Source organism: Suncus etruscus, chromosome 1, assembly GCF_024139225.1.
Source record: "Suncus etruscus isolate mSunEtr1 chromosome 1, mSunEtr1.pri.cur, whole genome shotgun sequence".
Classification (NCBI taxonomy): Eukaryota; Metazoa; Chordata; class Mammalia; order Eulipotyphla; family Soricidae; genus Suncus; species Suncus etruscus.
Genome location: NC_064848.1, coordinates 112454648 through 112467246, shown reverse-complemented (window position 1 = coordinate 112467246; position 12599 = coordinate 112454648). Strand labels below are relative to the sequence as shown.

Here is a 12599-nt window from a genome sequence, read left to right as displayed (position 1 = left end):
GCATTCAGGGCAAATTAAAATAAATTATGTTGACAAACCCAGTTACACTATAAGAAATTCAAGCAAAGGATATTTAAAAGACTTTGGCAGGATATTGCCATCAGTCCTTAATGAAACCTATGTGACTCCAAGTGGAGCCAATCGATAAGTAATAGCTGATATTTACAAACCTTTAAGTATGTCTGATCAAAAGGATGTAATATTAAATTTTATATTAATTTATTTTCAATTTTTATTTAGACACTGTAACCTCTAATGCTGTGAATAACAGCTTCAGGCATACAATGTTTCAGCTCCAAACCCCCCACCAGTGTCAGCATCACTCTACCAGTGACCCCAGCTTTCCACCTTACCTTTTTTTTTTAATCAGTCATGGAATTTAGTATTTTTATTCAGTTCATATGTTTATGTGCTGGTTTTTCTCGTTTTGTTTATTTTAGTCACAGTGAAACAACAAAATATTCATGACTGGGTATCAGGACTAGTATTTCAACACTATCTACTTTCTACCACATATTGTTCTTTCACCTACCACCAACCCCATTTTGCCTCCTAAAATCTTTTTGAAATAAAATTTTGCACTGTGGTTTTTAGTATGGTTGCTGATAGGATTTTATACAGAACACTTTACTACCTTTCAACACCACGTCTTCCTCTTTGTTGAAAGCTTCCTTCCATCTCCACTGTCTCAGCCCCTTCAAAGGCCATGCTTCCTACTGAATACCAGTTCTCATGTCCTTTGTTGCTATTGTCTTTATTTGTTATTGCACCATTATTTTTCTTCAAATTCTACATATGAGAGAGATCATTCCGTATCAGTCTCTCACTCTATAACTTTACTCACTATGATATATTCTCCAGGTCTCTCCATATAGCAGCAAATTGCATGACATTGTCTTTTCTTATGGCCAAGTTTTATTCCATTGTGTGCATATATCATAGTTTCTCTTTCTAGTAATCTATTCTTAGACACTGGGTTATTTACATATTTACATATATTTGGCTATATTATAGATAGTGATGCAAGAAACATACGGCTGTATGTCTTTTTCAATTTTATCTTGGGGCCCTTTTGTTATTATCCAAGTAGAATTCATAGGTAAATGCAAGCTCAGATCCTGGATTTTTTTAAGAATGTCTATATTGTTTTCCAAGAGGGCTAGATCAGTTGACCTTCCCACCAGCAGTGAAATAACTTTTCTCTCTGTAGCCACACCAGTACTAGTTCTTCCTGTTCTTTTTGATGTGTCTCTGGATGTGAGATTAGATCTCATTGTTGCTTTGATTTTTATGTATCTAATTATTAGTTATACAGAGCATGTTTTCATGTATTTTTAGCCATTTGTATCCTCAGAAAGTCTCTGTTCTCTTCTCTCCATTTGTTGATGGGGTTGGGATTTTTTTCTTCTAATGTTATACCAGTACCTTATATATCCGTGTCATTAACCCGTTATTAGATAAGTGATAGGTAAATAATTTCTCCCAGCCAGGTGCTACCTTTGTTTTCTAATTATTGTTTCCTTCGAGATAAAACACTTCTTTATTCAATATAGTTCCATTTGTTTATCTGTGCTTTTGCTTACTTGGTCAGAGGCTTATCATCCTTAAAGACCCATTTAGCTTCAAGATCATGTTCTGCCTGCATTTTAAGCTCTGGACCTGATGGTTTCAGGTCTGATATCATTTTGATTTTATTTGCTCTGAATTTATGGTTTTGCATGTACATAACATGTTTCCCAACACCATTCGAAAAGATTTTTCTTGCTCCACTTCATATATTTTGTTCCTTCATCAAAAAATAACTGATCATATACATGAGGTTCTATCTCAGGTTATCTCTATCCCTTTAATCTGAAGGTCTATATTTATTTCAATTCATGCGATTTTAATTACTACTGCTTTATTGTATTGTTTTTAGTTGGAGAAAGTGATGATTCTCAGTTTTTACCCCAAAGATTGTTTTAGCTATTTTGGGAGAATTTATTGTTCTTTATGTTTCAGGAATTTTGATCTATATCTTTAAAAATATCATAGATATCCTTAAAGTTATTGTACAATGCTTTGGGACTTGTTGCCATTTTTATGATGTTATTACTCCCAATCCATGAGCAAGAGATGTGTTTCCATTCCTTGTGTCTTTTTTTATTTCTTGAAGTAGAGTTTTGCCAGTTTTTTGTATAGTTTTTTTCACCTCCTAGTTGATTCCGAAATACTTGATGTTCTGAGGCACGATTGTGCCATTATTAACATAATGAAAAGTCATGGACTTTTGCATAGTAATTAAGTATCCAGACACTTTATTAATTAAATCTATTGTTCTGGGAGTTTTTTGTAAAGCCTTTAAGACCTTCTAAATATAGCATCATGTCATACACAGACAGTGAGAGTTTGACTTCTTCCTTTCCTATATGAATACCCTTTAATATATTTCCCTTTCCTAATTGCTACAGCAAGTAGTTCCAGGCCTATATTGAATAGAAGGGGCAGGATTGGGCACCCTTATCTTGTGCCTAGTCTTAGAGGGAAGGTTTTTAGTTTTTCTCCATTGAGAATAAAGTTGTAGGTTTATGGCAAATAGCTTTGATTAAATTGAGGAAGGTTCCCATTTTGTTGGCTTTTTTTTTTATCATGAATGAGGAGTAGGTTTGTCAAATGCATTATCTGCACATACTTATATCATTTTGATTTTATTTTTTCTTTTATTTATATATAGTATCACATTCATTGACTTGTGTATGTTAAACCAACTTAGCGTCCCTGAGATGAATTCCACTTGATTATTGTGTATGAATTTTTTTTTTACTTGTTGGATTCTATTTACTAGTAGTTTATTGAGGATCTTTACATCTGTGTTCATCAGGGATATAGACTTATAATTCCCTTTTTTTCCCATGCAGACTCTGTCTGCTCTTGGTATGAGGGTGATGATAACTTCACAGAAACTGATTGTTTCTATTTCCTCATTTTCATAGAACTGGTTCTTATTTTTTCTCTAATTTTTTATTGTGGTCAAAATGAATTACAATTGTTGTTCACAGATATATTTAAGGCACATAGTGACAATAAATGAGGGGCATTTCCACCCCCCCTAATGTTGTCCTCCCTTCACCCCTGTTCCCAGCATGCAGCCCATATCTCCCTTCTTACCCCCATAGTACTACTGTAACTATTTCCCACTTGCACAGCTTGTTGTAAATTGGGTATTGATTCTGTTATCGTTGACTGTGGGTTTAGTGTTCAAGTTTGATCATTTTTATTTTCACTAAATATTCATTCGACTAACTGGTTTTGGTACTATCTATTTTCCCCCTCAAATTGTGAGGCTCAACAAGATGATTCCAGAACTATGGTTCTGTTGGAGAAATATGGAAAGATATGAGAGAAGAAAACTAAAACACAAACAAAAACAAAAGCAAGAGGGAAAAAACGTTTTAATGTTCAGTTGTCTCACCTCTACAGCACCAAAGTTTTCAAGGCCTTTCGCATTCTCTTTCTCCTTACCTCTCTTCCCCACTTCCTGCCCATTCTCATTTCTGCCTACCTTAAAGTTCAGAACTGTGCATGACAAGTCAGAAAGCATTTTTTGGTTTTGTTTATTTTCCCCCTTGTGTTCATTGAATATTTTTAGTTCTGTGGTTCAACAAGATAGAAATGGTTCTTCAATTCTATCATTATTGGTTTACTATTCCCTTAATGCTGGTCTACAGGCCAACTTTGCTAGAATCATCTTTAAACAATACACAGATATATAGACTACCCAAATCTTAAAGAAACCTCTTGGGAAGAAGACCTATAATATGTAGTATAGAGTTATTATTATGTTAGGTAGGGAAACTTCCAATTAATATTTATAGAAAAATATATTATATAAATTGAAGCACCAGGTTTAAGATTTTGTATCATTAGTGGTTCTTTTTTTTCTACTGTCCCCACCCAGAGGTGCTTAATGGGTATGGTGACCTATTACAGTAATTTTTGTCCAGTGTCAATATTTCAATATCAGAGCCCAAGAATGTGATGCTTTATGAGCCTAGTGGTATCTTGGATACACAAAAAAGCTCAATAGTACTTGTGAGTCTGCAGGACCATACCCAGAAGTGCTTGGGGACTTCTTGGGCTATACCTAATGGTGCTTAATGAATCACAAGATAATGGGGATTGAATTTGGGTCAATTGCATACAAAATCAGCATTTTTTTTTTATTTTGGGCCACACCTGGTGATACTCAGGGGCTACTCCTGGCTATGCACTCAGAAATCGTTCCTGGCTTGGGGGACCATATGGGATGCTGGGGGATTGAATCGCGGCTTGTTCTGGGTCAGCTGCATGCAAGGCAAAAGCCCTACCACTGAGCCATCTCTCCGGCCCTCAAACAATCATTTAATTCCTGAATTTTCTCTCTAGTCCAACAATGATGGCATTTTAGTTTAGTTTTGTTTCTTTTTGGTGGGTGCTCCAAAGCAATGCTCAAGAAGCCAAGGCCATCTACGGTTATCTAAGCAAGGGATTAAGTATGTGGTATTGATCACACCCCTTGCATCTGGGATTACCCTTGTCATGCTTGGGGAGCCTCCAGGATTATATCTCTTAATACTGTACTTCTGAGAATTGAACAGAAGTTGGCTGAATGCAAGGCATGTATCTTAAACCCCCTGTACTATCTCTTCCTGACCCCAATAGTCATTTCAAGAGTTGAACATTATTTTAATTTATTCTCTGCTAAAGTTGACATTACTCTCAAATTATTTTATAGTGATTTTAAAGCCAAAGAATCCTCATCTATCACTAAGTAAAAATCAGATTATAAATTTTGACTACTTTCTCATAATTCCCTCCCTTGAAAAAAATTTTAGTGTAAAGAATGGATAAAACATGGTAAGAAGTTATTTTATTAAGCTTTATGTGGAGTAAAAACTCTATATGCCTGGTCTGGATAAAAATGGTAAAAATACATAAATTTCACATTTTATATTAGTATGTAGATTAAATAAACTTTAATTCCATGATTAAAGCTAATATCCTGATGCTTACCTAATAATTACTATTGCTTGACACTATTCTAAGTGCTTTACAGAGAAGAGCATAATATTCGTTATTTATGAATTTATCTAGAAGTCATTCATTCAACAAATCCTTGTGAAATGCAGTAAACTAAACACCAAATGATGAACAAGAGATGGGTTAGTTTTACATGTGAAGTTACTACTATGTCTCTTTTAATATCAAGGACATTTTATTAGATTCTTGCTTTACAGTAATTTAGAGGCGACTTAAGTCTTCTGTTAAGATTTGTGGTGCCACAAGATGCTAGTATTTTAAGCCCCTTATAAATTATTCTTCTCCTTATGAAAAACTTCAAAGGTTTATTGGCTTGCCTTAGTTTTTATTTAGTTCATTTAATATTATTATCACATAGGTAATATGGTTATGATAGAGCTGAGGTTTATGGTATTTATGTACAAAATTACTTCAGTCTTGGTTTCTATGTTGCTGATCACCTTGTGTCAGAATGCAGCTAAAACGTTTTCATAATCTTTTATTTCATATAATGCACATATAAGAAGCTCATTTATTTTTTATGTGGTTTTGCCTGTTGGCTTTACAGCCCACCTCAGATCTTTTCATGGTTTTTCCTTTTTCCTCCTCGAATACCTATATGCTCTTTTTCTGAAACTAGCAAACCACTGAAATGGCATAACACTGTGATCTCCAAAACAAAGAGCATAGCACCCTTTCCAGAAGACTATTTGGTATCTGGAATGTGCAAGACTCTTACAATGTTTTATACATGAAATACAATTTTCTGTGGTTTGAGGTTCAGACCTAAGAACCACAGTTCTTCTTTCTCCAGCATAGGCATATAATTGCAGATTGGAAAGTTAAGATGCAAAAACTGTAATTGTTACTGTAAATATGCAAAGTCCAAGTCTAATATTTATACCTTTAATTTCTGCTAGAGACATGTTTTATTAGCCCACTCATTTTATAGTAGTAATAGAGAAGCTAATTAAATTATTTGCAAGATTAGTATATTAAATTATCCAAAATCTGCTTAAATTATATATTTCATATTAATTTGTAGATTAAATAAACTAACTCCATCATTACAAAAGACTATATTTCATAATCCCAAATATATTTATTTGAGGATAGTTGTTTTAAATATTTATAGTAATCACAGCTCAAAAGAAAATGATTAAAATTATGAAGCAACATTATTTCAGAGATAAACATTTTATATTATTATACAGATATATTAATCTTTTTTTTTAACATTTTAGGTATCATTATATTGAAAGTATATGTTATATTTAGTTGTTGATAATAAACCCCACTACTATTAGTCACTTCTATGATATTCTGTATTCTGTATTTTATGTACTCTCTCATTTGGACTTCACAATAACTATGTGAGATTTCAGTTGTATTATTATTTTTATATTACAGGAGAGAAAATTTGAAATTTTAGAAAGTGAAGAAAATTTCTCATTGTTAGGAGTAACTGATATAATGTGGATTTAACTTAAAGTCTTTCTGGTTTTATGTTTCTTTAACATGGAATTACATGGAATATTATTACCTTCTTTAAAATGTTGCTTTGATCTGAGTAACCATAACTATTGCATCTTTCTTTACCAAAAATTATTGTTCTTTATACAGAAATCATTATTCTATATCCAGAAATCACTCTAGGTCTCAGACTAGGAATGTATTCTGTGTTCCCACAGGGTTGAATGTAACAACTGTGAGACTGGAGAACAGTGTGGTGCAATTATGCATGGCAATGCTGTTACCTTCTGTGAGCCATATGGTCCAAGAGAATTGGTAAGTATATTCTATTTATGAACATCATTTCAAATATATTATTCTTACTGAACTTTTTGTTAGTGAAGGGTTCTCTAGCAGCTCAGATGAAAATTTTCAGTTTTATGAGACCTATTACAAATACCTCAAAATTAAAAGAAGCTATTTTTATTTTATTTTCAAATGCAAAATTACACTGAAAAAAAAAAACCTTTGAAACCAGTTAGGTAACTAGTTTTTTAAAAAAAATAACACCTAGAGAATTAAGTAATAACACTTGTAGTCTCACTGGATCTTGAACACGATCATTAAATGGTCTGGACATGACATGTGTGCCTAGTGGAATATATAGAATTTATACCTATCCACTATCTAAATAAGTTATTGTTTTAAAAATATAAAGCTCTCTTATAAACTTATTTTATCCTTGAGAACAAAAAATGTTAGAGGAGCAGTTTATCACATTTTAGAACTTCATTTCTTAACCACAGGTAAACAAGAAAAACTTGAAAGTGAAAGCGCACACTCAAAAATGAGGGTGCTTTGATTTGTAACAGGAGTGCTCAGGAGGCCACTTGCAATACTTGGCAGACCAGATGTGGCAGTTCAGTGACATTGCTGAGGATGTGGAGCTGTTTGGACCCCACCCAAGCAGTGGCAGGGCCTACACTCTGAGATTTCAGGCAGGCAAAGGACATACTTCACAGACCATTGATCAATCCTTAGCCCCTAAAAAAAGTTTTTAGGAAGTGTTTGTTTTATGCAAGACTATTCCAAAAAATTTACTTTCAATTTAGACTCTAATGTGAGTTCTTTCTCATATGTAAAATGAAAGGGGAATATTCTAAATCGAAAGCAGTTCAAGTGCTTCTCATCCCCGTGTAACCATGAAGATTCACTTTTATGGGTTGTTTTTTTTTTGGGGGGATTGGTGGGAGAACCCATCTGTGCTTAGGGATTACTGCTCTGTGCTTGGGAATTCTTCCTGAAGGTGCTCAGGTACTATGCAGTGCTTGAAATTGAATAGGCCTCCTATGTGCAAATTGTTCCTGCCCAGTGAACATCTTGAAAAGAAGGATAAACACTGGTGATGGAGATGGTGTTGAAATTACGTGCCTGGGTACCACCAATAACAGTACTGTACATCACAGAATTTCAATTAAAAATTTTAATAGAGAGATAGCTGGCTTCCGGTGCCTTGATCCTGGAGGCCAGCTCTTCCCAGGTATTGGGGTTAGGGGACACCCCATGCCGGATGGCATCCTCCCTAGCTCGGGGGTGCTGGGAGGCTTGGCAGGCCTCCAGCCATTCCCCTATTTCCCTCTGGACTCTAGGCCTGGCCTGAGTGCCACCTCAGGTGGCCTGCTGTGAGTTCCAGGTGGACTCTATTAGGGGTCCCCAGGTTCCCCCCCACTTCCCTACTCTAGGGAGGAGGAGCAAAGGGAGGGGCCGGGCAGATAGCTGGCTTCCGGTGCCTTAATCCTGGAGGCCAGCTCTTCCCAGGTATTGGGGTTAGGGGAGACCCCATGCTGGATGGCTTTCTCCCTAGCTATCTCCCTTTATTCCAGGTATTCCTTGGTTGCCGGCCTAGGTGAACTCTATCGTGGTCCTCAGTCTTTCCGCCTTTGTCTCTCTACACTAAGGGGGGGATGCATGGGGTGGAGGGCAGGCCGATGCAGCACTGGTGTATGTCTCGACATTCATTGGTATTTTTTTTTCTCATTGGTCTCCATTTTAAAAACCGCGCTGGGCATAACACCCCCGCGCATACCATATATATTCAAAATAAAAATGGGAGGATGGACTCTCAGTCTGCAAGGAGACCACTTTGCGTGGGGGTACCATATATATTCAAAATAAAATTGAGAGGATGGACTCTCGCTGGGAAGAGGCCAGTACTCTTTCTACTTGTTCACTCTCAGTGGCTTCTTGGCCTCTTCCTTTCTTCAATGTGTAACTGTGTTTGCTACCATACTAGGTTTCTGATTAGTTCCCACATACGGTGACTATTGAGTCCACTGTCTTTAGTTAGATTGTTTATTTTCCCCACTTTTTATCCCTTTGTTATTTGTTAAATAAGGAAGTTAGTAAAGGTGTCCCTCCATCTAAAGTTTATATAAGAACCAAGTCAATTCGATTGTTGGACTTGTTCTAATATCCCCATAAGCACCAATTTCGCCATGTGATACTGTTCTTCCTTTGCATAGGCACATTAAAATGGGAAATTAAATTCAAACACGTTCTTATCTTATACAGATGGGAACACAAAAATCTTGTAATGCAGTAGGACCTTACACCCTGAACATTGTCTTAAAGACCTGGCTCATTGTTAAATAAGGAAGTTTGTAGGAGTGTCCCTCCATTTAGCGTATATATAAGAACCAAGTCAATTAGATTATTGAACTTGTTCCAGCATCCCCATAGGCACCAATCTTGCTGGGAACTGTTCAATAAGAAATTTTGGTGAAAGAGTCCCTCAGTTTAATGCTTATGTTTGAACAAGGTCACGGGGATTGTTGGACATGTTCTTGCGGCCCCCTTATGTGCTGATAACGCCAGATGGCATTATTCCTTGTTTGCATGGGCACATTAAAATAAAAAATACTATATATACAAATAAGTTCTTATCTAATAGAGACGGGAACACACTAATCTTGTGGTGTAATGGAACCTTACAAACCTTGAACATTGACATGATGACCTGGCATAGGCCTCAGAGGTTTGAGCATTTTCCAGTCACCCCTGAACCAGGGAAGCCATCTATGAAATATTCAACGTTGTTTATTACATCACCTGGAAGCAATCCTCTACTGGGGAAGACCCTACTGTTGCTTTGACATCGATTTACTCAAAAGAGTCTTCCCTTAACACTGAGAAGATTTAAACAACAACAATGACTTGCGTACTGGACAGGGCTTTCTGCATTGCTCGTTAATTGTGAGATGAAATTAGATGCCGCTCCGCACCATCCTGACTTCAATGTGGGATGTACAGATTCCAGGACCTTTAATGCAGAGGCATGAGATCAACAACAGAGACTGTGAAAGATATAACTGTATGGGCACTGCAGACAATGACCGGGATTGGACAAACTGGTTTGCTTGGAGCCTAGAAATGGTCTTCTGTCAGGAAACTTCAGGGGTAGGGTCCCTTGTACTTAGGCCAAAGTTTTTCCTTTCCATGATCCCCATACTTTGGTGGGCCCATGCAAACAATAGTTGCCACACTAACATTGTTTTTACAGTGCTCCTTTGACTCCAAACCTTAAAAAACATTGATGGTCACTATCACTCACAGGTATAAATAGCACAAACCTGAGAACAACAATCCATGTTAATTTATAAGAATTGTGTCCTTGTGGTCTTATAAATAATGCACTCTATGCAGTACTGAATAGTTGCATCATGCTGATATATTTAATTTTGTGTGTATCCTGTAATTATGTTATAATGTTTTTAGAGAACTTACTGTAAAGAACAAGATATACCATTGATGTACTATACTAAGCATTGAATGTGTTTGAGTTTAGAATGGTAATACTTCCTTATTAAGAAAAATAAAATAAAATAAATTTCTAAAAATTATATTTCAAATAGCCTTCAGACAAAACCTTGGTCTCACATTTAACGCTGAAGTTCTGGGCTGGAGCAGATAGCTTAAGAAAAAACTCTAGGGGCCAGAGCAATAGCACAGCAGTAAGGCATTTGCCTTGCACGCGGCCAACACAGGATGGACCCTGGTTCAAATCTCAGCATCTCATATGGTCACTCAAGCCTGCCAGGAGTGACTCCTGAGCGCAGAGCCAGGAGTAACCCCTGAGTGCTGCCGCTGCCGGTCATGACCAAAAAAATAAATTAAACAAAAAAGGTGAAGCTCTGAAAAAAAAATAATGGAAATTATCAAATAGATCCTTTAAAAAAAAAAAGAATGATTTTCAAAAAAGCAATCATTATTTATACTATTGATTCTGCTTCTTTGCTACTTTATATTCTTTTCTGCTTTTTGACTTAGACTTCACAATTCTTTCTCTCATTCGTTTTATCATGAGACTTTGTGTTTTTCACCTCAATGATACATATTATATAAATTAAATTTAAAAGTGGCCAAAACTTGTCTGTTACAATAGAGATACAAACCCATATACAACATTTTTAAGAAGATTTAGTTATCAAAATTTGAGTCAATTACATTTTATAACATGCTTTTATATACATTACATATATACTGCTCAAATACCTTTTCATGGCAATGGATTTAATTTATTAAAGATATGAGCTTCAGAACATTGATAAATTGAAAAGATTTTAGTTGAAATTAGAACACAAATTGAATTAATCGGATGCAAATTAAAATAATAGTTGCTCATAATTCAAGTCTTAAAGTGTTAAAATTTTCCTGCAGATAAACGCAACTCTAATAGTGAAGATCTTTAAAAAAAAGATTTTAGTACATTTCAAATAATGTACCATGACTGAATTAATTAACAATAAACTTTAAAGCAAATTAAATTTTTACCAGTTAATTGAGCTTAGAATAAGTGTCTATAATGGAATGTCTTTCATTCAGTAATATTTTTGGAAGTAGTTCTTTTTATTTTCTGTTTCTATGGATTAATATAAAATAAAAGTACCTGGAAATGTAATTCCTAGATTCATACTTCCATAGCATAAAAACTTAAGTATACTGTTAATTTGATACCATGTATACTTAATCCTGGTTGTTTCATTATATCATTGTACACTAAGCTTTTGAGCTCATATAGCCAATGCACTACATTTTAATTATACCCTAAAATGAATGTGAAATTGGTGTCTCAACTGAAGAGAAAATTGTTCAAAATAATTATCTAAATCTGAAGAAAAAAGAAAACAGATTTATATTTTCATAATAAGTATTTCTCTATATTGAATTTCTTATAGACAAATGGAATAGAATGAAGATACATTGACAGCGATGAGATGATATTCACACTTTATACACTACCCATTTCTAAATTCTAGTAATTTTATACTGTTTTATATCCAAAGCTAAAACTGCATTGCATAAAGATTTGTTTTCAGAAACTAAATCAGTAAAATGATGAGAAAAATTTAAATTGTCCTTTCCTAATATTTGTATGAATTTTATAACCAAGTCGTGTTAAAAATGCTATGCATGAGAACTGATGAAAGTTTTTAGTCCCTAGAAATCACTTTTTAAAATCTAGCTTTTTGTTTTCATAAATCCAGTTCTTACTGACATTAGACCATAAGCAAAAAAAAAAAAAGAAAAAAACCTTAAAGTGCCAAAAGAATACATTTGTCACACGGCCATTTCATTTTTAGCAAAGCCAGAACCAGCGAGTGTGACCTGTGCTGATGTGTGGGATCCCCCTGCATTTATGTTCTCACTTTTACTGTGCCAGCAACCCTTCAATATTTATTTAACTAATGTTTTAAGTGGTGGCATTTAATTTCATTCATCCTGCTACTCTAAAATGAAGATAAGGAGGAATTCATGTCCCACTCCTTTAAGACAAAATGTGCACTGTAAAAGTGAACTTTGTAGGTTACTCTCCATTTAAAAACATAAGTTATTTACTGAATTATTCTCACATATTTGTAAATGCTATTTAGTCATAAGGAGAATTTGGGACTAGTGCAGGATCAAACTCAAAAAATTGACAGGGAAAACAAGACAGAAGCTTCATGCTGCAATGAGTTCTTCAGATTTATTTAGTGTTCATACTGATTTTCTGTGCTTTGGTATCTTAGTTTTGTTTTGTTTTAGGGTCACACCTAGAGGTGCTCAGGGTT

The 12599-nt window shown here is 35.0% G+C and overlaps 1 protein-coding gene across 1 annotated transcript in view; it reads left to right on the top strand.

Moving 5' to 3' along the window:
• Positions 1 to 12599, top strand: part of RELN (reelin) — a 548597-nt gene that overhangs the window by 251845 nt on the left and 284153 nt on the right. The window contains exon 7 of the mRNA XM_049783824.1: positions 6729 to 6825. Within this exon, the coding sequence (XP_049639781.1) occupies positions 6729 to 6825 (97 nt within the window). The remainder of the gene's footprint in view (positions 1 to 6728; positions 6826 to 12599) is intronic.